At 33.0% G+C, this 25,573-nt stretch overlaps 1 protein-coding gene across 2 annotated transcripts; it reads right to left on the reverse strand.

Annotated features, from left to right (window-relative positions):
* Positions 1–3,610: 3,610 nt before the first annotated feature.
* Positions 3,611–20,390, reverse strand: LOC121237770 (pyruvate dehydrogenase (acetyl-transferring) kinase, mitochondrial-like). 2 transcript variants are annotated; one of them, XM_041134659.1, is made up of 6 exons: positions 19,974–20,390; positions 18,733–18,991; positions 18,392–18,572; positions 17,918–18,065; positions 17,481–17,694; positions 3,611–3,939 (listed from the first exon to the last, which is right to left on the reverse strand). In XM_041134659.1, the coding sequence occupies exons 1-6, from the start codon at positions 20,220–20,222 to the stop codon at positions 3,881–3,883; spliced, it is 1,110 nt and encodes a 369-aa protein (XP_040990593.1). In that variant the 5' UTR covers positions 20,223–20,390; the 3' UTR covers positions 3,611–3,880. The 2 variants fall into 2 exon arrangements, with proteins under 2 accessions (XP_040990593.1, XP_040990585.1); XM_041134651.1 differs by lacking the exon at positions 3,611–3,939 and adding an exon at positions 16,007–16,335 and having other exon boundaries at positions 19,974–20,388.
* Between the last annotated feature and the right edge of the window lie 5,183 nt (positions 20,391–25,573).

Genomic DNA, 25,573 nt, shown 5'->3' on the forward strand with positions numbered 1-25,573 from the left:
TACTCCTCTTGATCCTTGTTTGCATTTAAGGAAGAATCTTGGAGATCCTGTGTTACAACTGAGATATTCTCAGATTATTGGTACGTTACTGTATATTGCTAATTCTACTAGACCTGATATTTCTTATGTTGTGAGTAGACTTAGCAGATATACTAGTAGGCCAGATGTTTCTCATTGGAAGGCATTGGACAAAATTTTTAAATATTTGAGAGAAAACATTGCATATGGTATCCATTATTCTGGATATTCTACTATATTAAAAGCATACAGTGATGCTAGTTGGATAATTGACACAGTAGATCATAAGGGAACGAGTGGATATATTTTTATTTTCAGTGGAGTAGCTGTGGCTTGGAGATCTTCCAAGCAAACTGTGATTTCACGATCTACTATGGAGGCTGAATTAATAGCCTTAGATACTACCGGACATGAGGTAAAGTAGCTTAAGAATTTATTATCAGGAATTCCACTAGTTAAAAAACCAATGCCAGCTATTTCTGTTCTTTGTGACAATCAGGTTGTGATAAGTGTTTATAATAATAAACACTTTAATCATAAGATGAGACATTTAAGTATTAGGCGTTCTACGATAAGATACCTGATAAAGAATGGATACCTGATTTTGGAATATGTAAAGTCAGAAGATAACCTAGTAGATCCTTTGACGAAAGGACTAACAAAGTCGATGGTTATACATACATTAAGGGGGATGGGACTGAAACCTATTAATTAGGTCACCGGTAGCGGCAACCCAACCTTCCTGACTGGAGATCCTAAGAAGAAGGTTCAATGGGAAGAATAAATTATTTGAGTGACTGGATAGTACTATTAAAATATTATAATAGGTCCATTCCTAGGGTGTGAGTGCTACAAATGCAATGGCAAAGGAAAAATGAAATGCTTTGAATGAGTCCAAGACCGAGGCGAGGTATTGAATTGCAGGTACCCTTAGAGGATTCACCTATGTGAGTGTGACTGTGGGGCTGCAGTCTATGGTAATTGGGTTATTCCCTAGAGCGCTCATGAATCCAAGATACGGTGCACGACCTTTATGCACCACTTTGAAAGGAACCTGATATATGTCGTACTATGTGTGTGGTGTGGAGAAGCTTGAGTTAAAAGATTCTGGTTTAAGACTTGGTTCGCCATGGATCTTTCAAATGGAAACACGCTAACACTAGGTAGACGTTCAAAGCTGCAAGCTACCTCTATTGATACATAGTACTTAGTCCAAAGAAAATTTTATTCTATTCTGTCATTTAAAATTTTTTAATCAGGTGGGAGATTGTTGGTTTTTAAACTTAGAAATGATTAAAATATTTGATGTAAAGTAAAAAATAATGTGAACTGTTACCATTATTCAATGTATCGGTTTGATTGTCTAGATTTAAATGAAAATGTGTCATGGTAACTTGAATCAATGTATGCCTCTTGGGGATAGGAGTCTTAACCGCTTGCCAACCAAACAAAGGGTTGTGTCCTTTTATGAATTAGAAACATTTTCAATGTATCTCTAATATTTGAGAAGTTGTGACTTCTCAAAAGTGCTCATTCATTTTAGTTGTGATTTTTACAAATATACTTTCATTTATATAAGTTGTGACTTTTCACAAGTACCACTTCATTTAGATAAGTTGTGACTTTTCACAAGTGTCATTTCATTTCCATTGTAACTTTTCACAAGTGCCATTTTATTCTCTATAAATAGGAAACCTCACCCACAAATTCATGAACTCCAAATTCTCTACAAAAATTAGAGAAACACTTACTTCTTCTTTTTGTCTTTCTTTCTTTGAATTTTGGCTATTTTATATCGGGTTCGAGAATCTCCTTTTGTGTGCACCGATAAGGAGATTAACAGGAACCGACATTATTGTATCTTGGGAGTAAACTATCAAGAAGCCTAATGTATGTTTAAATTTAGAGACAGCGGAATCTACTCTATGGAAAACGTCCATCATAATGTGTCTCAACACCGAATTCTCTCTTTCTAATTTGTTCTTATTATTTTACATACACTCTAGCTTACAAAGCATTTTAGAATATTTCCCAAAGGGCACTTAAGCGTAGTTGCTACAAGTTGATATGTTTATGTGCCCTAGTCAACAGAAGAATTACTCCATTTTGTTTGTGATGGCATACACAGTCATATTTTATGATGATTTTTTTGTGGCAAGGAAGTCCAAAGACCGTGCAAATGCAACCGTGTATTTTACCTAGTTAAACCCAACCTGTGTGTAGGACATTGCTGCAATGGAAATGACCATGTTCATCGCATTCCTGCCTTCTCCCCCTCCCATGACACTAATGCTTTTATATCAAATGTAGGAGCCTTGGATGCTGGTCTCAGATAGGGTGTGCAACCGGCTGCATTTTTTTCTTGTCCGATTCGGAACCCAAAAATTTTAGCGAATCTAGTCAGTTTTCTGCCCGGATTAGACTCGAGTGGAGATGAACCAAATCCGATATGGACATAACCGGATCTTATTTTTTTAATAAAGAAAAAAAAGCTAATTTTTTCAAAATAAAAATAATATACAAAAATTATAATCTAAAGAGGTTATTTTGGTTTGTATGGAGCACATAAGGATCGATCGAACTTAAGCTTTGATATATCATTCCATAATTATATTATTCTAATTACAAAACTAGGACTTATTTTAAGATTTTTTTTTTTTTTTTTCTCTTTTGGATTCAAAAGCTAAAAAGAAAAAAAAAATCTTTTTTCATTTTGCATGGAATGCAAGGGACAAGATCAACATTAATATAAAAATCATGCATGCATGGTACATACGTACTACAATAATATTAATGGATAGAGAAGATCAATATTAATAACATCTTGAAATTGTTGTTTGATATTGTTGTGATATATTATTATTTATTTTGTTCTTTGTAAATTAATGTTTTGCATTGTGATGTAAACAACAACGTAATATGTAATATGCATGTATTGTGTGTTGATGTATTATTATTTATTTTGTATAAAAAAATTTAAAAAAAAAAACATAAAGGCCTATAAAAAAAAAAAAGGCCTTTTAAATTGTTAAAAAGATTTTTAAAAGAAAAACCTTTTAAAAACTGTTTAAAATATTTTTTTAAGAAAATCTAAGTATTAAACATGATATCCAAATTTTAAAAAAATAATACTATAAAAACATTTTAAAAAGTTTTGAAGTCTTTAAGGTAATAAACCCAAAAATCCGGTTACAACCCCGATATCGGGTTTACATCCAGTTATCACCTGGATTTTCTTCGGGCTTATCCGGGCATATAACCGCCCGGTTTTTAACGCCCGGATCCGGTTATGGCCATATATCCAGATCCGGATCCGGTTCTACACCCCTAGTCTCAAACATGAAAAATCTTGGCATTGAACAAGATTGATCAGCTTTCACAAATCATTAGCATTTATCCAAGCAACCCATATATATATATATATATATAGATGACTTATTATGCATCCCTGAAAGCTGCTCTCAAAGGGGAGCCAAGCAAATGCAATCGCGTTAGGAACACACTCCATAACTGGCCCTCTAATAAGCCGTTGACTCAAATATATGTAATCGCCAATGCCCTAAACGTGTTGAAATTGATGCAATAAAAACAATTAACTTAAAACTGTACTATGTAATAGCTGATCCCATGGAGACGGATAGATTATCACGCACCTGGTGAAGTAAAGCACATGAAGAATATACAAGAAAAACGGAGAAACAAACAAATAATGCAAAACTGCCAATTTCTTAGGCTTAAAAATTGACAGCAATCCATCTCTTTTGACTGTAAAACATTAAAGGTATTTCCCCTCGTTCTAATATTTCCAACATAATTCATGATAACTGCAGTGTGTTGTTGACTGTAGAACTGCGGCTTAGGCTCACGGCAATGGTTCTTGCGAATCTCCCAATCGAGACAAATGGAGATATGCATCAGTTCCTGTATGCATGCATCGCAAATCTACAGATGAGTAAGGAACTCATAGGTGTATGAGAAACATGAGACAACAAACACGCATGGACTTATCAATAAACAGACTACAAATAAGAAAATAATACAGAATTCACTTTTATAAAGATTTAACATCTAAGAAAATAATACAAAATTCACTTTCCGAGGATGCGGTATACAGGACCGGGGTTTACTCTGCAATGGTGGGTCCGAAGGACCCTGCCTTGGAGAAGTTCCCCGACATCACAAAAAAAAAAAAAAAAAAAAAGGATCGAAGATGATGTTGCCAGGGTATTGAATATCTCTCCCAGTCTTATATACCCATATGTGTTCTTGTGATCCCAAGTGTTCGTGATAAAATCCTGTAGGGATGGACAAGTAAAATAGAATAATAATATACACACATCACAATTCACAACATACTTCACAACATTACTTTGTAGTTGTAAGGAAGATCAGTTTGATTCAACAACTGTTCCACAGAGGAAGATCCTCTCATTTTTCTTGCCATCTTCTCGTATTTATCTACGAGGCTATACAACTCATCATGTAACCTCTTCTTTTCTAATTCATCGGCGTTCATGCCTCCTGCACTCTGTGCATCTCCTTCTATCTGCTTGTTGTGGGCAGGCGGTGTTGCAGCATTCTGTCCTTCAGCTCTTGGTTCTCCTTCCACAGCTGCTCGACCACAGTCGTAGTCTTCTTCAAATATTCTTCAGCTTCCACCGGCTTTACCTCCATGTCTGTCGTACTCATCTCCTGGTCACTGGTTGCTCGAGATCAGGTGGTAGTTGGCATGTGAAAATCACGTTGAAGTCTGTTAAAGATCCCACAAACGGCGCTACTGTTAAGGACGTGTTTCATATTACCAACTGCACAGATGACTTGCAACAAATAAGATGGCGGAACAGGATGTCCAGAGGAACTCCAATGCCTAAGTTGGAGAGAAGTGGTCTCAATATGCATATATCAATGAAAATACTTATGCTTTACCTTTGGGTATTATTTATAGGATCATGAAAGTGATGATAAATACTGACCTCCAAGTCTATCTTTGATAACTTCAAATAAATTTGTGGGATAACCTTCTTAATAAGAAGAATGCGTTATCTGTTCACTACATTATCCTTCATGTGTCTGTAAGTTGAATCCCCGAACTTGCTGACTAAACTTGACTCTTGAGGCTTCAGATTTGGGTCTGCCCCGAATATCCCTTCCGCTTATCAAACGAAGCTGTAATTTTGATATGTTGTATGTTCATGTGGGAGCAGGAAGCGCAAGGTTCGAGGGATAGAAGGAGAGAATCAACCAGCCTGAAATGAGAAATGGTAGAGAAAGGGTCAGCAAGGCATGCAATGCAAAGGAAGCACCAACACATTTCACCATTTCTTTATCAGATTTTTATAATCGCTAAAGCACAGTGTAGGGACTGTTAGCGTCAAGATAGATACATAAATATAAAGTATACAATACTTGTACCAAAAAGACGTTAGACACATAATTCCTTGACCTGAATTAGGCAACACAACTCTTCTTAAGTATTCTACATATATTTCTTTTTTAAATATCACTTAAATACAAAATATTTTTTAATTTCTAATCTTTTAATTTTTTTATCTAATCATTATTCAATCGTTACAATTTTTTCTAACTCTCAAACAAAACACAAAAAATAATACTATCTTTTCAAATTTCAAAATAAAAATTATATTAAAAAATTATATCCAAACAAATTTTTAATTTTATAATATTTTTATTAAGTTTTTTCTCTCAGTTTCCAAAATTCAATAAAAATCTTAATTTAAACTATGAATAATTCTACTTAACATCCCACGCACCGCACCTCTTTTAACTTCTTTTTTTTTCATAACAAGTATGTGGAGTATAAATGATGAATAGAACAACACAATTAATTTAGTAAGAATAAAATAAATTAAATTAAATTAAATATGTAAGATTTTATCTTCGTTACTATTCGCAGATATACTAAAATATTTTAAGTATCCAAATGAAAAAACTTCATCATAGATTATCATGGCTGTAGAATATTGATTTTGGCACTGTTGGTTTTTAAACTTAGAAATGATTAAAATATTTGATGTAAAGTAAAAAATAATGTGAACTATTACCATTGTTCAATATATCGGTTCAGTTGTCTAGATTTAAATGAAAATGTGTCATGGTAACTTGAACCAATGTACGCCTCTTAGAGATAGGAATCTTAACCGCTTTCCAACCAAATAAAGGGTTGCGTCCTTTGGTGAATTAGAAACATTTTCAATGCATTCTCTAATATTTGAAAAGTTGTGACTTCTCAAAAGTGCTCATTCATTTTAGCTGTAACTTTTCATAAATACCCTTTCATTTATATAAGTTGTGAATTTTTAAAAGTACCATTTCATTTAAGTAAGTTGTGACTTTTCACAAATGTCATTTTATTTTAATTGTGACTTTTCACAAGTGCCCATTCATTCTCTATAAATAGAGAACTCCACCCACAAATTCATTAACTCCAAATTCTCTACAAAATTTAGATAAACACTTCTTTCTTCTTTTTGTCTTTCTTTTTTTGGGTTTTGACTATTTTATATCGGGTTCGAGGATCTCATTTTGTGTGCACCAACAAGGAGATTAACGGGAACCAACGTTGTTATATCTTGGGAGTATACTGTCAAGAAGTCTAATGCATGTTTAAATTTGGAGGTGGCGGAATCTATTCTAAGGAAAGCGTCCATCACAACGTGCCTCAACACTGGATTCTTTCTTTCTAATTTGTTCTTATTATTTTACATATACTCTAGTGTACAAAGCGTTTCAGAATATTTCTCAACAATCTTATAGTAGAATCTCTTTTTTAAACTAGATGTGTGCTTTAATTAATTGGTTGCCCCCATGATTTCAAACGAACCCTTTAGAAGAAATATTTTACGTACCAGAGGCGAGGAGAAACCTAATTAGTAGATCTTTACTTAATGGGGCAGGCTACACATTATTATTTTAATCTAATAAATTTATTGTAACTAAATATGAGTTATTATGGGGAAAGATTATGTGAGTGGTGGTTTGTTTGTAATAAATATTCAAAATAATGTAGAAGAAAATTTTGATTTTAATAATAAATTTGTATTTTCTACATGTTCCTCTTCAATATGGCATACTAGATTAGACCATGTTAATTATCATAATTTTAAAAGAATGATAGATTTAGGGATTATTCCTAAAGTTCATGTTGATTTGGATGAAAAATGTTTAATCTGTGTTCAATCAAAACAGCCTAAAAAGCCATTTAAATCTGGTATAAGAAATTCATCGCTACTTGAATTAATTCATAGAGATAATTGTTATTTAAATAGTGTCTCCTCTAAATTTGGTAATGAGTACTTCATTACTTTTATAGATGATATGTCCAAATTTTATCATGTTTACTTGATGAAAACAAAAGATGAATCATTTAGTAAATTTGTTGTCTATAAAACTGAAGTTGAAAACCAAATGGAGAGAAAGACTAAAATTATCAGGTCTGATAGAAGAGGTGAATACAATTCTAATCAATTGGTTCAATATTGTGAGGAGAATGATATTATACATGAGGAAACCGCTCCATATTCTCTACAATCCAATGGTGTTTCTGAAAAAAAAATAGAACCTTGGTAGATATAGTCAAATGCATGCTCTTTAGTTCCGGCCTACCTGAGCAATGGTGAGGGAATCAATACTTGCATCTTGTTTAATCTTGAATAAAGTACCATTTAAGGGATCTGACATAGCACCGTATGGACTCTAGAAGGGTAGAATACTCAATATTAATTTTTTTAGAGTTTGGGGTTGTCTTGCAAAGGTTAATGTTTCAAAAATTAAGAAAATAAAATTAGGTCCCAACACAGTAGGTGCAATATTCATTAGGTATGCTAGACATAGTTTTGCATATAGGTTTTTTATTTTCAAATCAGAAGTCCAAGGTATTGATCCCAACACCATCATGGAGTCTAGGGATGCAACATTCTTTAAAGATCTATTTCCTTTCAAAAATAAATAAGAAGATCTTTACCTACAGTAAGTTTTCCTTCCACTAGTAGTCAACCTACCATTATATCTAAACATAATAGTGCATCTGGATTAGAAAATGAACGTGGAAGAGGAAAACGAGTTAGAAAGGAAAATGATTTTGGACATGATTTTTATACTTATTCTATGGAGGAAGACCCGTTGACTTTCAAGGATGCCATGCTTTTCATTGATTCTACTTTCTGAAAAGAAGCAATAAATAATGAGACAAAATCTCTTAAGACCAATGACACTTGAAACTTATATGATCTTCCTCCTGGATGTAAAACCATTGGATGTACGTGGATTTTAAAAAAAAAAAAAATTGAGACCTAATGTTACTATTGATAAATTTAAAACTAGACTGGTTGCAAAGGGCTTTACACAATTCGTGTTCTAATTGCTCTAGCAGTGATGCATAAACTTGAGATCCACTAAATGGACGTAAAGACCGCATTTCTTAATGGCGATCTAGAAGAAGAGATATACATGGATCAAACAGAGGGGTTTTGTTTCTAAACAGGAAATGAAAGTGTGCAAACTTATTAAATTTCTCTATGGTTTAAAGCAAGCCCCTAAACAATGGCACCAAAAGTTTGATGAAATAATTTTATCTTATGATTTTAAGATAAATGAATCTGGTAGGTGTTTATACACTAAAATAGTTTATGGTGCATGTGTAATGCTATGTCTTTACGTTGATAATATTCTCATCTTTGGTGCGAATATAAATATTTTTCTTGATATTATAAATTTTTTATCTAAGAATTTTGACATGAAAGACATGGCAGAGGTATAGATAATTCTTGGTATTAAATTAACGAGATCTCATGATGGTATTAGCATAAATCAATCTCATTGCATTGAAAATGTTCTTAAAAAGTTTGAGAGATTCGAATGAAAATCTGTCAGTACTTCTCTTGATCTTTGTTTGCATTTAAGTAAGAATTTTGGAGATCCTGTATCACAACTGAGATATTCCTAGATTATTGGTACGTTACTGTATATTGTTAATTCTACTAGACCTGATATTTCATATGTTGTGAGTAGACTTAGCAGATATACTAGTAGGCCTGATGTTTCTCATTGGAAGGCATTGGACAGAATTCTTAAATATTTGAGAGGAACCATAACATGTGGTATCCATTATTCTGGGTATCCCACTGTATTAGAAGCATACAGTGATGCTAGTTGGATAACTGATACAATAGATCCTAAGGGAACGAGTGAATATATTTTCACTCTCGGTAGAGCAGCTGTGGCTTGGAGATCTTCCAAATAAATTGTGATTTCACGATCTACTATGGAGGCTGAATTCATAGCCTTGAATACTACCGAACATGAGGAAGAGTGGCTTAAGAATTTATTATCAGAAATTCCACTAGTTAAAAGACCAATGCCAGCTATTTCTGCTCTTTGTAACAATCAGATTGTGATAAGTGTTTGTAATAATAAACACTTTAATCATAAGATGAGACATTTGAGTATCAGACATTCTACGATAAGATACCTGATAAAAAATGGATACCTGATTTTGGAATATAGAAAGTCAGAAGATAACCTAGTAGATCCTTTGACGAAATGATTGGTAAAGTCGAAGGTTATACGTACATCAAGGGGGATGGGATTGAAGCCCATTAATTAGGTCACTGGTAGCAGCAACCCAACCTTCCCGACTGGAGATCCCAGGAAGAAGGTTCAATGGAAAGAACAAACTATTTGAGTGACTGGATAGTACTATTAAAATATTATAATAGATCCATCTCTAGGGTGTGAGTACTACAAATGCATTGGAAAAGGAAAAGTGAAATGTTTTGAATGAGTTCAAGACTAAGGCGAGGTATTGAATTATAGGTACCTTGGAGGATTCACCTATGTGAGTATGACTGTGGGCCACAGTCTATGGTAATTGGGTTATTCTTTAGAGCGCTCATGAATCTAAAATACGGTGCACAGCCTTTATGCACCACCTTGAAAGGAACCTGATATATGTTATACTATGTGTGTGGTGTGGAGAAGCCTGAGTTAAAAGAATCTGGTTCAAGACTTGGTTCACCATGGATCTTTCAGATGGAAACATGCTAACACTAGATAGACGTTCAAAGCCACAAGCTACCTCTATTGATGCATAGTACTTAGTCCAAAAAAAAATTATTTTATTCTGTCCTTTAAAATATTTTAATCATGTGGGGGATTGTTGGTTTTTAAACTTAGAAATAATTAAAATATTTGATGTAAAGTAAAAAATAATGTGAACCATTATCGTTGTTCAATGTATCGGATCGGTTGTCTAGATTTAAATGAAAATGTGTCATGGTAACTTGAACCAATGTATGTCTCTTGAGGATAGGAGTCTTAACCGCTTGCCAACCAAACAAAGGGTTGTGTCCTTTGGTGAATTAGAAACATTTTCAATGCATTCTCTGATATTTGAGAAGTTGTAACTTCTCAAAAGTGCTCATTCATTTTAATTGTGACTTTTCACAAATACCCTTTCATTTATATAAGTTGTGACTTTTCACAAGCGTCATTTGATTTAAATAAGTTGTGACTTTTCACAACTGTAATTTCATTTCAATTGTAACTTTTCACAAGTGCCATTTTATTCTCTATAAATAAAAAATCTCACCCACAAATTCATTAACTCCAAATTCTCTACAAAAATTAGAGAAACACTTCATTCTTCTTTTTGTCTTTCTTTCTTTGAGTTTTAGCTATTTTATATCGGGTTCGATGATCTACTTTTGTATGCACCGACAAGGAGATTAATGGGAACCTACATTGTTGCAGCTTGGGAGTAGACTGTCAAGAAGCCTAGTGCATGTTTAAATTTGGAGGCGGCAGAATCTACTCTAAAGAAAACGTCCATCACAACGTGTCTCAACATCGGGTTTTCTCTTTCTAATTTGTTTTTGTTATTTTACATATACTCTAATTTACAAAACGTTTCAGAATATTTCCCAACAGGCACTTAAGCGTAGTTGCTACCAATTGATATGTTTATGTGCGCTAATCAACAGAAGAGTTACTCCATTTTGTTTGTGATGGCATACGCAACCATATTTTATGATGATTTTTTTGTGGCGAGGAAATCCAGAGACCTTGCAAATACAACCTTGTATTTTACCTAGTTAAACCCAACCTGTGTGTGAGACACTGCCGCAATGGAAATGACCATGTTCATTGCGCTTCTGCCTTTCTCCCCCCCGCCCCCCCCCCCCCCCCAATGACACTAATGCTTTTATATCAAATGCAGGAGCCTTGGATGCTGGTCTCAGATAGGGGTGTGCAGTCGGTCGGATTTTTTTTCGGTCCAATCCGGAACACAGAAATCCGGGTGAATTTAGGCAGTTATCTGCCCGGATTGGACTCGAGCAATTAAGATGAAACCGGATCTGGTATGGACATAACCGGATCCGTATCCAGATCTTATTTTTGAAAAACACAAAAAAATTTAATTTTTTCAAATTTCAAGATAAAAATAGTATACAAAAATTATATTCTAAAGAGATTATTTTGGTTTGTATGGAGCACATAAGAATCGATCTAACTTGAGCTTTGATATATCATTACATAATTATATTATTCTAATTACAAAACTAGAAGTTATTTTAAGATTTTTTTTTTTTTTTTCTCTTTTGGATTCAAAAGCAAAAAAGAAAGAAAAAATATATTTTTTCATTGTGAATGGAATGCAAGGGACAAGATCAACATTAATATAAAAATCATGCATGCATGGTACATACATACTACAATAATATTAATGGATGGAGAAGATCAACATTAATAACATCTTGATATTGTTGTGATGTATTATTATTTATTTTGTTCTTTGTAAATTAATGTTTTGCATTGTGATGTAAACAACAATGTAATATGTAGTATGCATGTATTGTGTGTGTTTATGTATTATTATTTATTTTGTATTAAAAAATAAAAAACATAAAGGCCTATAAAAAAAATAAAAAAGCCTTTTGAAAACTGTTTAAAATATTTTTTTAAGAAAATCTGAGTATTAAACATAATATCCGAATTTTAAAAAAATAGTACTATAAAAACATTTTAAAAAGTTTTGAAGTCTTTTTTTTAAAAAAAAAAAAAAAAGGTATTAAACCCGGATATCCGGTTGCAACCCGGATATCTAGGTTTACATCCAGTTAGGGGTGTAACCGGTCTGGTCCGGTCTGGTTTTCGACAAAATTTAGGACCAAACCGGTATGTACCGGTTTTACATTTTTCAAAACCGATTATGCACCAGTTACCCTCCTAAACCGGTACCTCCGGTTTTATTGGTTTCTGGTCTGGTCCGATTTTTCGGTTAGACAATACAATCCATATACACAAATTGTCAAACACACACACACATATACTCAAACTGTCAAATACACACACACTGACATATACACAGACACACACAAACACACATACAAATTCATAAGAGTTAATTTATATACACAAACTGTCAAGCACACACACGCACACAATGACACACACGCATACACAAACACATAAATTCAAAAAAGTTAATCCATATACACAAACACACACACACACACACACACACATACATATACACAAACACACAGACACACAAAGACACACACAAACACTAGCCATTGGCAACTTGCGGACTCAAGTTCACGCATATTGAGAGGGGGAAATAACATTAATAATGGTAGATCATTAGCACAGAAGCTTTCCAGCCTAAATAAACTGCATCAACAATGACAATTAACTTGAAGCAACAGGATTAAGCACTTCAAAAAACTAATCTACAAAGCAACTAACCCAATGGTTTCTTGTATATAGGCTACTAATACTTCGATCAAAACATCAAGAACCAAACACTATTCGAAATAAAGAAGATTAAAAATATTATAAATGGCACAAATCGAACACTGACTCAAGAGAGAGGCAGCGCAGCGTTGAGAACATGAGAGAGGGCCGACGACGAGATGTGCGACGGAGACTTAGAGAGTGAGGCAAAGAAACAGAGACGAGACGAGACGAGACTCAAAGGGTAGAGACTGAGAGGCAAAGTCGCAGAGAGGCGGAGAGTGAGGAAGAGAGGGGCACCGATGGAGGGACTGGAGGATGCAACAGAGGCTGTTACGTGCGGCGCAGTTCCACTTAATAGAGGCTTTGGAGGGCTGGGTTGCTGGTCCTTGGAGGAGGGCGCTGCGTTAGGGTTTCTGAAGGAGGGGGTGGGAAACTAAAATGTATTCCTAAGTCTGAAATTTAAGTGATTTCTGGGGGGGGAGGGGGACGAAATCTGAGGGGTTTGGGGGAAACAACACCGTTTCTTATAGTGATTTAATACCATATAATACTATATATATATGTAGTTATATATATTGTTATAGTGATTTAACCTATTAAAAAAATTGTTATAGACTTATAGTGATTTATATAGTGATTTACTGATTTATATGTAATACTATAGTATATTAGTATAGTATTAGTAATTTAGTATATATATATATATATATATATATATATATATTAGTATTAGTTATATGTTAGTGAAGCTATATAATATCTTAGACTATATAATAGTATTAGTTATATATTAGTGTAGCTATTAATATGGTAGACTATATAATAGTATTCATATTAGACTATTAGTATTAGTATATATATATATTAGTTATAGCTATATAATATATTAGACTATATAATAATATTTGTTATATATTAGTATAGCTATATAATATATTAGACTATATAATAGTATTAATATTATACTATTAGTATAGTTATAGATTAGTATTAGTTATAAACTTAGAGTGATTTAGTATAATTATATTAGTATAAGTATAACTATAGTCTATATTAGACTATTATTATTAGAATAACTATATATTAGTATTAGTTATAGCTATATAATATAGTAGACTATATAATAGTATTAATATTATTAATATTAGACTATTAGTATAGCTATTAGCTATATATTAGTATTAGTTATAGTGATTTAGTATAGCTATATTATTATAATTATAACTATAGTCTATATTAGACTATTAGTATTAGAATAACTATATATTTGTATAAGTTATAAGTTATAACTATAGTCTATATTAGACTATTATTATTAGAATTACTATATCATTATTTTATATGTGATTATTTAGTATAGTTATTTATATACCAATAGTAATAGTAATATCGTATCAGACTATTAGTATTAGGTCATAAAATTTAATAATATTGAGAATTTATTAGGCCATCAAAATTTAGTAATAATATTTAAGTGATTTTCTTTCTTTTTTGGTTCTTACTTCTTATGATAAAATGTTATTAATAATTTAATATATATATATATTTTATGTTTAAAGTATATTATCAATTAAATTTTCATCTTTAAGATTAAACTTTTATTTGATAAATTATAATAACATTATCTCATATATAATTATATTAATAACATATGATCAAAAAAATTACAAATGTTCATATTTATGATTAACATTTTATGTTATAATTTAATAAATTATAATATGAAATTATTTCATATATTATATATAAAAATTTCATATATAGTTATATATTATATATAAAATATTTTGTATAAAACTTATATATATATAATTTTTTTTTTTCCAACAAGGCCGGTCTGGTCCGGTCCGGTCCCGGAAACCATGGAACAGGGACCGGACCTGGTCCAGCCAGTTTTACAATTACAAGAACCAATCTCGGACTAAACCGGTTCAAAACCGGTCCAACCGATCTGGTCCGGACCGGTTTTTCGGTTTAAATTTACACTCTTACATCCAGTTATCACCCGGATTTTTTTCAGGCTCATCTGGGCGGTTTAAAACACTGATCTGGTTATGGCCAGAGATCCGAATCCAAATCTGATTGTACACCTCTAGTCTTAAACATGAAAAATCTTGGCATTGAACAAGATTAATCAGCTTTCACGAATCAGTAGTAGGGGTGCCCCGGGGCCCCCTTTGCCCCGTCCCCCTATCGCCCTGCCCCCATGAGGCGGGGCGGATTACCCCGTCCACCGCTGCAGGTTGCGGTGGTACCTTGCCTGCATATGGGCCTTCAAGTGGAGGCGGGGGCGGGATGGGGTGGAACCCCGTCTCGTATATACCCCTCCCCCTCTGCTTGTAATATATATATTAATTATATATTTTTTATATAATACGTATTATATAAAAAGAAATACCCAGGCACAAAACGACTGGATATTTTTTTAATACCCCTGTCTTATGGGTTAATACCCAGTCGAAGAGCCCCCAGCCCCTATTTCTCTTCTTCCTCGTGATTCATCTTCTCCACTCTCTCTCTCTCTCTCTCTCTCTGCGATTCTCGCCTCTTGGTCTCTTCAATTCGTCATTTGCCTCACCAATCACCATCGTCATCTCGAGTCGCCGTAGCCGTTGCAGATTTCCATTGCCGTCTCAACATCAGCGCCAGGCAAATGTAAGTAGGGCTTAATGGCTCACTTCCAAATCTCTTCGTGAATCGCCCCATATTTTTTATTATTATTATTTGTTGATGGAGATTAGAGGATGGGATTAAAGGAGAATGAGATTGTGAATTGTCGAGGATTTGATTGTGCATGTGGTTTTGTGAATTGCATAATTGTGCTCAATATGCTGTGAAATTATGAATCACTGAATTGTTGTGGAGATTGGAGGGGCGGGGGCAGACGGTTGGAGATCCACCCCCATCAACGGACGGGGTACCCCGCCCCCGCATGGACAAGGGCAGAGCCCAGGGGAAAAATCCCAACCCCCGCCCATGCGGGGGCGGGATAGGGGTGGCCCTGCCCCGTAAGGGGCGGTTAGCACCCCTAATCATTAACATTTATCCAAGCAACCCAAATATATATAGATGATTTATTCTGCATCCCTGAAAGCTGCTCTCAAAGGGGAGCCAAGCAAATGCACATCACGTTAGGAACACACTCCATAACCGGCCCTCTAAGAAGCCATCGACTCAAATATATGTAACCGCCAATGCCCTAAATGTGTTGAAATTAATGCAATAAAAACAGTTAACTTAAAACTGTACTATGTAATAGCTGATCCCATGGAGACGGATAGATTATCACGCACCTGGTGAAGTAAAGCACATGAAGAATATACAAGAAAAACGGAGAAACAAACAAATAATGCAAAACTGCCAATTTCTTAGGCTTAAAAATTGACAGCAATCCATCTCTTTTGACTGTAAAACATTAAAGGTATTTCCCCTCGTTCTAATATTTCCAACATAATTCATGATAACTGCAGTGTGTTGTTGACTTTAGAACTGCAGCTTAGGCTCACGGCAATGGTTCTTGTGAATCTCCCAATCGAGACAAATGGAGATATGCATCAGTCCCTGTATGCATGCATCACAAATCTACAGATGAGTAAGGAACTCATAGGTGTATGAAGGGAAAGAAAAGAAACATGAGACGACAAACACGCATGGACTTATCAACAACCAGACTACAAATCAGAAAATAAAACAGAATTCACTTTTATGAAGATTTAACATCTAAGAAAATAATACAGAATTCACTTTCCGAGGGTGCGGTGCACGGGACCGGGGTTTACTCTGCAGGGGTGAGTTTGAAGGGCCTTGCCTTGGAGAGGTTCCCCAACATCAAAAAAAAAAAAAAGAAAAAGGATCTAAGATGATGTTGCCCGGGTATTGAATATCTCTTCCATTCTTATATACCATATGTGTTCTTGTGATCCCAAGTGTTCATGATAAAATCCTGCAGGGATGGACAAGTAAAATAGAATAATGATACACACACATCACATTTCACAACATACTTCACAACAATGTTTTAAGATGAGGGTATTTTTGTAAATTGATGTTATTTTTATAAGTTATTTTATAAAAATACCCCTCATTTAAAACATATTGTGTAAAATGTTGTAAAAAAGTGTTTTGTGTAAATCATTTTTCTCTCCAGTATAGTAGGTACGACTTCAATCTGACAATGGCTGAAGGGCTACCTGACGTTTTAACTTCATCTAAATTGACTACATGGTTTTTTGCAGAGTAAAAGAGAGAATAGCAAATCCTTTAGGCAAGCTACAATGTTACAATATATTGTAAATCGAGAAACTCTCACTCTGCTCTTCAATCTTCATGGAAATAAAATAGACTAATGAAGTATTATTGGAGACAACAGATAAAACTGGAGACAACAGAAATTGAAACTTTCAAAGACAATAACTAGTAAAGTATGTAACCTAATATGATTTCCCAGATGAAAGACAAACACATGAATATTGAAGTGAACCAAACTAATTGAATATGCAATGAAATGGTTAATAAAAAGTAAAGATGCCCAAAATAGTGTTCAAGTGCTGGTAGCTGGCTGAATAGAGAAAAATGATTCTGGTAAATGAGAATTAGTTCAAATCCTTCTATATGATACTTGGAGAAAAATTGTGTAGGTATTCGAGACATTTGAGAGTATGTAATCACTCTGAATACTACAAATTTGGAGAAAGAACTCAACGCACCGTATCCTTCCATAGAGATAATTTGGAGATCCCCTCCAAAATACCGAGCATACAGGCGGCTTATTGGAAGCCCATATCCATATCCAGCCATTGTGACTGCATCAGCTGTACCGAGATCAGACTCCACATCCAATGGGTTTTTTGCAGTACTGTAAAGATATGTGAAAATTTTAGGGAGACCACTTCTTGCTATACCACCCCCTTCATCTGAGACCTATCATTCCAGTCAAAATAACTTGTTAGCCATTCCTTCAGTCAAAGGAAACGGTTCAAAAAAGATTGTAGACATGTAAAAAAATGAGGGGGCGGGGGAGGGATTTAAATAAACATTTCTTATTTCTGGGAGTGGGATGTAAAAATAATATACCCTCAATGTCAACCCGAAAAATTCTATGAGGACTGAAAATTTCATGAGTACATATAATAACAACCAATACCTTGATCGTAACATCTTCTATACCATCAGCTACTATTATTCTAATAGAAGGTGCCACTTTGTCCGAGTCCATGAAGCGCTCTTGGACAGCACGCAAGGAGTTCTTAACCAACTCAAACACCATAAGTTGCAAGTGTGTTGGAACATATCTGTTATGAAAGCAAACAGAACATTATATAACAACAAAGAAAGCAAGCGTTCTAACTTTTGAAAAATCTCAGCTCAAGGCAACGTTTCACGGCAGAATATCCCTAGCACAAGGAACACAGAACTGAACTTTTTCCTTTAAAAAATCGTTATAGAATAAGAAAATTTAATTGGAAATTGTATTTTACTTCTAAAGAAAGTTGGGAGAAAAAGAAAACGGAAGAAAAATGCAGAAACATAACACCTAAATAGAATCTGAAAGGAAATTTTTTTTAATAAGTAAATCTGAAAGGAACACAGTGGAATAAATAAGAACAAGATGACTTACGGAAATGTAAACTTGGGATCCCCATATATATGAACATCAGGGGCACTGCCGTACTCACGCAAGCAAATAGAGCGAGCATCTTCACTGGCAGCTCGTGCTACCTCCAGTGGAGACATTTTCGTATCTATATAACCCACACAATGAGGAGGGGGATTAGGATTGTGCAACTCCACATGTTGCCCTGAATTTCAGCCAAAATTGAAGTATATAAGACATTATTAGAACTCATTCCCAATGGCAATAAAATTAATGCAGTGTAAAAAGAAGAAAACACCAGGTGAACAGACGAATTAGAAAAGCAGTCAAGTACATTAAGAAGGCAAAAGAAGATTAGAACCAACCAATAAGCATGCGAATCCCTATTCTTGACATGTAAAAGCGATCCAGAAACTGATGAATCTCAACGAGATCCTCATACATAATTTTTTGATCCATGCCTTTCTTCAACTGTTGAACCCCCAAAGCCATCATGGGGACCACATTGTTGTGTCTCACCTTAATTGCCTTAATCATTTGAGTAAATTCCTTCTCATCATTCGTGTCCTTGATCTCAGGAAAGGATCTCAGATCACGGAAAGAATCCAAATACCAATCTCGAACCTAAGAATGAAAACCTTACACAAAGTGAGTACCCAATCAAGACCTGAAACTAAACCCTGACTTTACCATCTAATAAATAAACAATCAACTCAAATTGATTCCCTCTCCTATAGATGAAATGACATATAAGTGAGGTCATCCACAGAGACATTTCCACTTAATCCGTAGAACTAAAACATTAGAAGAGAAACCTCACCATACCAAGATTAGTAGAGCACTTAAAAATAAGATGCGGAACCTACCAAACAATAAAAGCCAACAGAATCACTTCCACATTACTCAGTGTAAATCTAAAACAATACAAGAAAACCCTCACCAATCACCATACTAAAATTAGTATAGCATTTAATGACAAGCTGCCAAGTCACAAGCAATTGGCAAACAGGCAAAAGCGACCCTCAGGCGTCATTTGCTTAACAATATAGAGCCACGTTTCCCTTTTGAGGGCGAAAACCACATTGATCTTAGCATTTAAAAGAAAGAAAGGTACTTCAACAATGATGAGAAAATAAATAAATAAAAAAAATGCCTTTATTATATTTTAGACCGAAAATCACAATAAGCTATATTCCTTTTATAGAACATGTACAGAAAAGCAGTAGAGTGATTGTCAGAAAATTTCCTTAGGAGGCCGTGCAAGCAAAAAAAAAATTAAATTCGAAACCTTTTTTCTTTTTTGGCGAGAATAAAATCGAAGCTCAAATAACAGGAATCTCCATAACTATTACTATTATAAACACTAATCTAGAACCCAAGGATTCGAATAAAAAACATCTAAAGAAATGCCACGTCAAATTTTCTCAATCCTCTCTTTCTAGAAATATAATCACACGCACAGAAAATAATAACCACAAAAGAAGTTACATATATCATTAACACCTTTTCCTGTTTCATAGACAAAAATGGCATATTAAAATCAAAAATATTATACCACACAAAAAAAAAAATAGCAACCCAAAACTCAAAATCTCAAAGCAAGAACCTTCAAAACGGCAGGTTTTTCGGATAAGCTATAAGGCAGGCTTTCGAGCTCGATGGCCCTCCTGGCAATTCTAATGGAGAGTTCCTTGTGAAGGAACTGAGCAGAGATAAGCAAGTTCCTGTCGTTGGGATCGGAACCAAACTCCATCATGTACCTCAAGCTCACCCCCGTCTGCTTCATACAACCCCATCTTTGCACCTCGTCGATAATTCTCTTGGAGAAAGACTCGCACAGTTTCTTAGCCGCCATGCCTTGCGAACACGACCCAGGAGCGAGTAGCGCAACAAGATTCCAAGAATCCTAACAACATGCAAGCGAAGCACACAATGCCAAACTAGCATAGAGATTACAGGAGGCGCAGAACAACTTTTTCCTTCCACCCCTCTCTCTTTCTTTGGTATAGAGAGAGTAAAAATCAGATTCTGTTAAAGAGAAATGCCAAGTTGGTATTTGGGGCGGCCAAACACTTAACCAGGGTTAGATTTTTAACCACACTTTTTCAATCACAAAAATATTACTCTCATTCTAAATTTTATTAGAAAAATATTATATCAATTATATGAAATTTTTGTATTTTATATTTTAACTCATTTCGTATGCCTTAAAATATATCACATTAATAAATATATTCAGATAATAGAATTTGAGATAAAAATTAACACTTTTTCCTATGTAATAAATATAAATTAAACTTAAAATTCTCATTATCAAATTAGATTCTCTAATATAAAAAGATGCTACGATATAGATTAAATAGTCATATGAGGTCCATAATCCTCACTCCTAAAAGGTCAACATTAAATATTACAAAATTGTATGTCTTGACAGTGTTGTATACATGGCATGTCTGTAGATGGAGGGTTGTAGTGGCTGGAAACGGCGAGTGCCATTTGTTGGAGCGTCAGGCTGCGGTGTCTAGACGTGGAAATGAATGCGCTGCTTAGTGCTCCCACGCGTTAACCCCAACCGCAGCTTTAGCAAGTTGGCGCCCCTTATTTTTGTTGGATAATGGGTCGTTCCCCCTTCATACCGTTTGAACAGCTCCAACCAAATCCAATCCGTGTTACTACCATTTAATAAAAAAAATAAAAAATAAAAAACCCCAAAACTATACATACACACGACCTTTTCTTCTACCTCAATAAATTTAGAAAAGTGAAGTGCTACGATTACAAAAATATCTTATAAAAATAAATTCATAAATTGATATGAGTTTGTATATACGTTATATTTAGATTTATTTTTATAAAATATTTTTATAACTAAAACATTTATATGTTGTTTATGTTGGGGTGGAGACTAGTTTTGAAGTTGAAAATTTAGCAATGGAGAGTTTGTTCGACGTGTGTTCGAGCGAATCTCAACCCGTAAGTTCGCTCAAGGTGCACTCAACAATGGACTCAAGCGAAACTCAACCCATGAGTTTGCTCGAGTCTCACGCCACAGTGGGCTCAAGTGAGACACAAACCCTAGTGTTCGCTCAAGCGGGTTTGTATCTCGCTCGAGCGGTACACCCCACTCGAGCCAATCTTGATTGGTTGTTCGCTTGACACGCCGCTCGAGCGAAGAACGTAACTTTTGCCATATTAGGGTTTCTAGAGCTGTTTACTATATAAATATATTATATTTGACTTGTTTTGTATGACTTTCAACATATTTTGAGAGAAAAAAATTGTCAAGTGAGTGCATATTGTGTGAGAGAGCAAAAAGTCATAGAGAGCGTGAGTTGAGATTAAGTGATTGTAATCTCCTCTGGTTAATAAGATTTCTGCAGCTCTGTGAACGTAGACAATTTATTGAACTACATATATTGCGTGTCGTAAATATTACATTTAAAAACTGGGAATCTACTTTGGAGGTTTAAAAAGTGTGGTAAATATATAGAAAATGATTCAAACACCTAAAAAAAAACTTAATATTACATTTAAAAAAAAAAAAGGTAATCAACCATTTGAATAGTAAGATGAGATGAGATAGTTTTATATGAGATAAATAAAATATTGTTAAAATATTATTATTTATATTAATATTGTTTTGATATTTAAAAAAATTAAATTATTTATTATATTTTATATAAAAATTTAAAAAAATTGTAATGATAAAATGAAATGAATTGAAAGTATTTCTGTATCAAACGAATTCTAAAAACACTTTACCATATCTTATCACATTTAATGCTACAAGAAAAGTTTATTTAATCTATATCTTTTTCTATTTTCTAGTTAAAACTTTCAAACTCAAACAATAATTTAAAGAAAATCTTAATGCAATCTTTTGTGGGTAAGAGAGGAGTCAATGCCACACGCATGGTCCCCCCCGCTTACTCATGCCAAGAATGTGTGATGTAGCTCACTCCCATGCCTTTGTCACGAGCCTTTTGCCATATAGAAGATACCATGTATATGGTGTAGAACTAAGATGTGGACCATGCCAATAGTCTGATAGCTTGATGGCATATATATAACTCGATTCTCTAAATAAAAAATCTGAGTTTGAAACTCTCCACTCCATATATATAAAAAAAAAGTGGATCATCATCACTACAACTTGTGGATATCAATTTGGAAGGAAAATGATAGATGTTCCGCTGGGGGTACTGCTGTAGCTCCCGTTCCCAATTTTCTTATTTTTTTTATTTTTATTTTTTACTTAGATTAAGTATGTATATTTTAATAATATTGTAATTTTTTTATTTTTTTAAAAAATATTTAAAAATGTTAAAAAATACATATATGAAAAAAAAAAAAAAACAATTCTAAGACTAGCGGTAGCTTCCAGCGGGAGCTGGGAGCGGTGGTGGCCGTAGAGCCCCTCATTTTGGAAAGGGACTAATTTCAACAAAAATAAAATAAAATAAAATAATCATGTTTTCGAATTATTGTGGGGCTGCGGTAATATCATGTGATCCATGCTTACAAGTACATTAATCTTTTTATCTAATGCTGGCAAGAATTTAATTCCAAGGTGGGGTATTTTGTCATGAGTTTGTCGTCAATAATTGGAGAGAAAAATACCCAATTATGTGTCTAATTAATTGCATGTGATAATCACGGACGAAAAAATAAATTTAATAAGTAATAAGATGTTTTATTAAGGGTCTGTTTGAAATTGCGTCTTGAGGCTTAAAAAGTATTTAAATAATTTTTAAAAGTATTTTAATAATAAAATTATATTGTTTGGTTGACACATATTAAAATATTTTTTAATATTAAAAAAATTAAAAAGTACATTTTTAAAAAAATATCAATTTGATGTTTTTCTTTAAATGTACTTTTTTTCAGATGTTGTGAAACATAGTTATATTTTTTAAAAAATATCAGTGGACAAAAATGCCCTTATAACTTTTACATAATTACAACTTTGTCTTTATCTTATGCATAATTATATTCTATTTCAGTTGTGCATAGTTGAAATGATGTTTTTCGTTATACTTAATTGAAAATTCTATTCAATTATTTTCATTTCTCCTTAAAAAATAATTTTTTTAAATTTATTTAAAAAAATATAATATATTTGAAAGTGATTTAAATATATGATTCTCAAACAGTAAATAAATCGCTTATTACTTAATTTCTCCGTCTTAATTTCTTCTTGCATTCCGACAGCAATCTACATGTTGACTAATGTCGAAGAAGAAAAACCATCTAACCCCATCGTCAACATCTATAATTATAACATGCATCTCTCCTTTGAGATGGCGTCTTTCTTCTTATCTTGAGTCTTTTATCAGTAATGTTTGGATATTAAGTTGAGATGGTTTATAAATAATATTGAGATATTTAAGTTGAGATGAGATGATTTAAAATATTTTATGAAATTTTAGAAAATGAGAGAAAAAAATAAAAAAATTATTAAAATATAATTTTTTAATATTATTTAATTTGTTTTGAAATTTGAAAAAATTGAATTATTTTTTATACTTTGCTTAGAAATTTAAAAAAGTTGTAATAATTAGATAATAATTAGATAAAAAAGTTAAATATTTAAAATTGAAAAATATTTGTGTATATGTTTTGATGTTGAGATAAAATGAAAGCATTTATTTCTCTATTCAAACCAAGTCATATTTTATCATTACTTTTTACTTACTTTTCCCTATTATTTAATATTTTATTATTATTTTTCATCATTTTTCACTATTATTTATAGATATTTTGAGATCACCTCGCTACACAAATGTATCGGGCAATTCAGGTCTCATTTATTTTCATATTATTCTCATCTCATTTGATTATTACAACTTTTCAAATTTATATACAAAATAAAATAAAGAATTCAATTTTTTCATATTCTAAAATAAAATAATATTAAAAAATATTTTATAATAATATTTTATTTATTTTTATTTTAACTTATCTCTTCTCGTCCGCCGAATCAAACGAAACAATCCAAAAAGTTTGTAAACAACACTAAACCATCTAGCCCAGAAAAAAGAAATCTAAAATAGTACAGAATTGTTTTTATGGGAAAAGATAGTTGACCCAGCAACGTTGCCTATTTGGATAACATTATTAATAACGATAAGTTTCTTGGAAAATGGTCAGTTTTATTTTTATTTTTTTATAATCTGCCCATTTTTATCAGAGTAATGCTAAAGATAAGTTTTAAATATATAAATTTTAAGTAGCCTTCTGTAAAAAAATTTAAAAAAAAAATCTACAAAAAAAAATTAATTTTTTACAATTTCTTTTTATTATAGAATTTATTTTTTTATAAAAGACTTAGATTGTATTTAGTTTTCAAATTCAGTTAAGTTTAATTGAGTTCAGTCTAACTTTAAACTGAATCTAACATTTAAATACCTAATTTTTAAATTATTACGTGAGACTCACAATCATTTTCAACATAAAACATTTTTATACGTGAGACTTAAAATCTTTTTTAATTTTTTATTAAAAATATTAAACTCATTTTAACATTTAAATACATTTTAAAATCAATTTAAATGGTCTTACATAACTCTTCCACTATCCAACTCATTAAAGCCCAACCTTAACATTGAAACCCAACCTTATATAAAATTTATATAGAACTTGTATATTTCATTATTATTTTTTTATTATCTTCCTCGCACGATTTTCTTAAAGCATTAAAGCCCATCTGCGCGCGTTCCTTATCTCAACAGGTGGCCCATCTTAGGAATGGCCCATTCCATTCTCGGACCTTTCTTTGCTGGGCCCAAATCAGTCTTTTAGCAGAAAACTTGGGTCCTCAACAAATAATATAACCAGCTTTGTCTATATTTCAACGTGAGAAATTTTATTTACAATCTTTACTTAGGAATTGTATCTAAAAATCTTTTATTAAATGAAAAAAATATATTATTTTATGAATGATATTTTTATAATTTTTAAAAATTTTAAAGATAAAATTATCTAAACTTATATTGCAATCTTCAAAATGGGAATTATATGTAACATTTCTCTTCCAGCATATGGATAAGAGATTGCCCCCATTGTAATAGCTCACATATTCATATTAGTTTGTCCTCAAAATCTATAAAAATAAGAATAATTTCTCAGTGGAGAATGTCATGAGTATCAAACCACTTCGTTTATTAGCACTGAGCCCTGAGTCCAATGCCAGACTGTAACGGCATA

This window comes from Juglans microcarpa x Juglans regia, chromosome 1D, assembly GCF_004785595.1.
Source record: "Juglans microcarpa x Juglans regia isolate MS1-56 chromosome 1D, Jm3101_v1.0, whole genome shotgun sequence".
Lineage (NCBI taxonomy): Eukaryota > Viridiplantae > Streptophyta > Magnoliopsida > Fagales > Juglandaceae > Juglans > Juglans microcarpa x Juglans regia.

Coding starts and splice junctions, on each gene's coding strand:
- LOC121237770 (XM_041134659.1), bottom strand. CDS start 20,222: ATGGCGGCTAAGAAACTGTGCGAGTCTTTCTCCAAGAGAATTATCGAC. Junction 18,992..19,973: donor AAAAACCTGCCGTTTTGAAG/GTTCTTGCTTTG, acceptor TTTCATTCTTAG/GTTCGAGATTGGTATTTGGA. Junction 3,940..17,480: donor TATCTCTATGGAAGGATACG/GTGCGTTGAGTT, acceptor GCATGCATACAG/GAACTGATGCATATCTCCAT.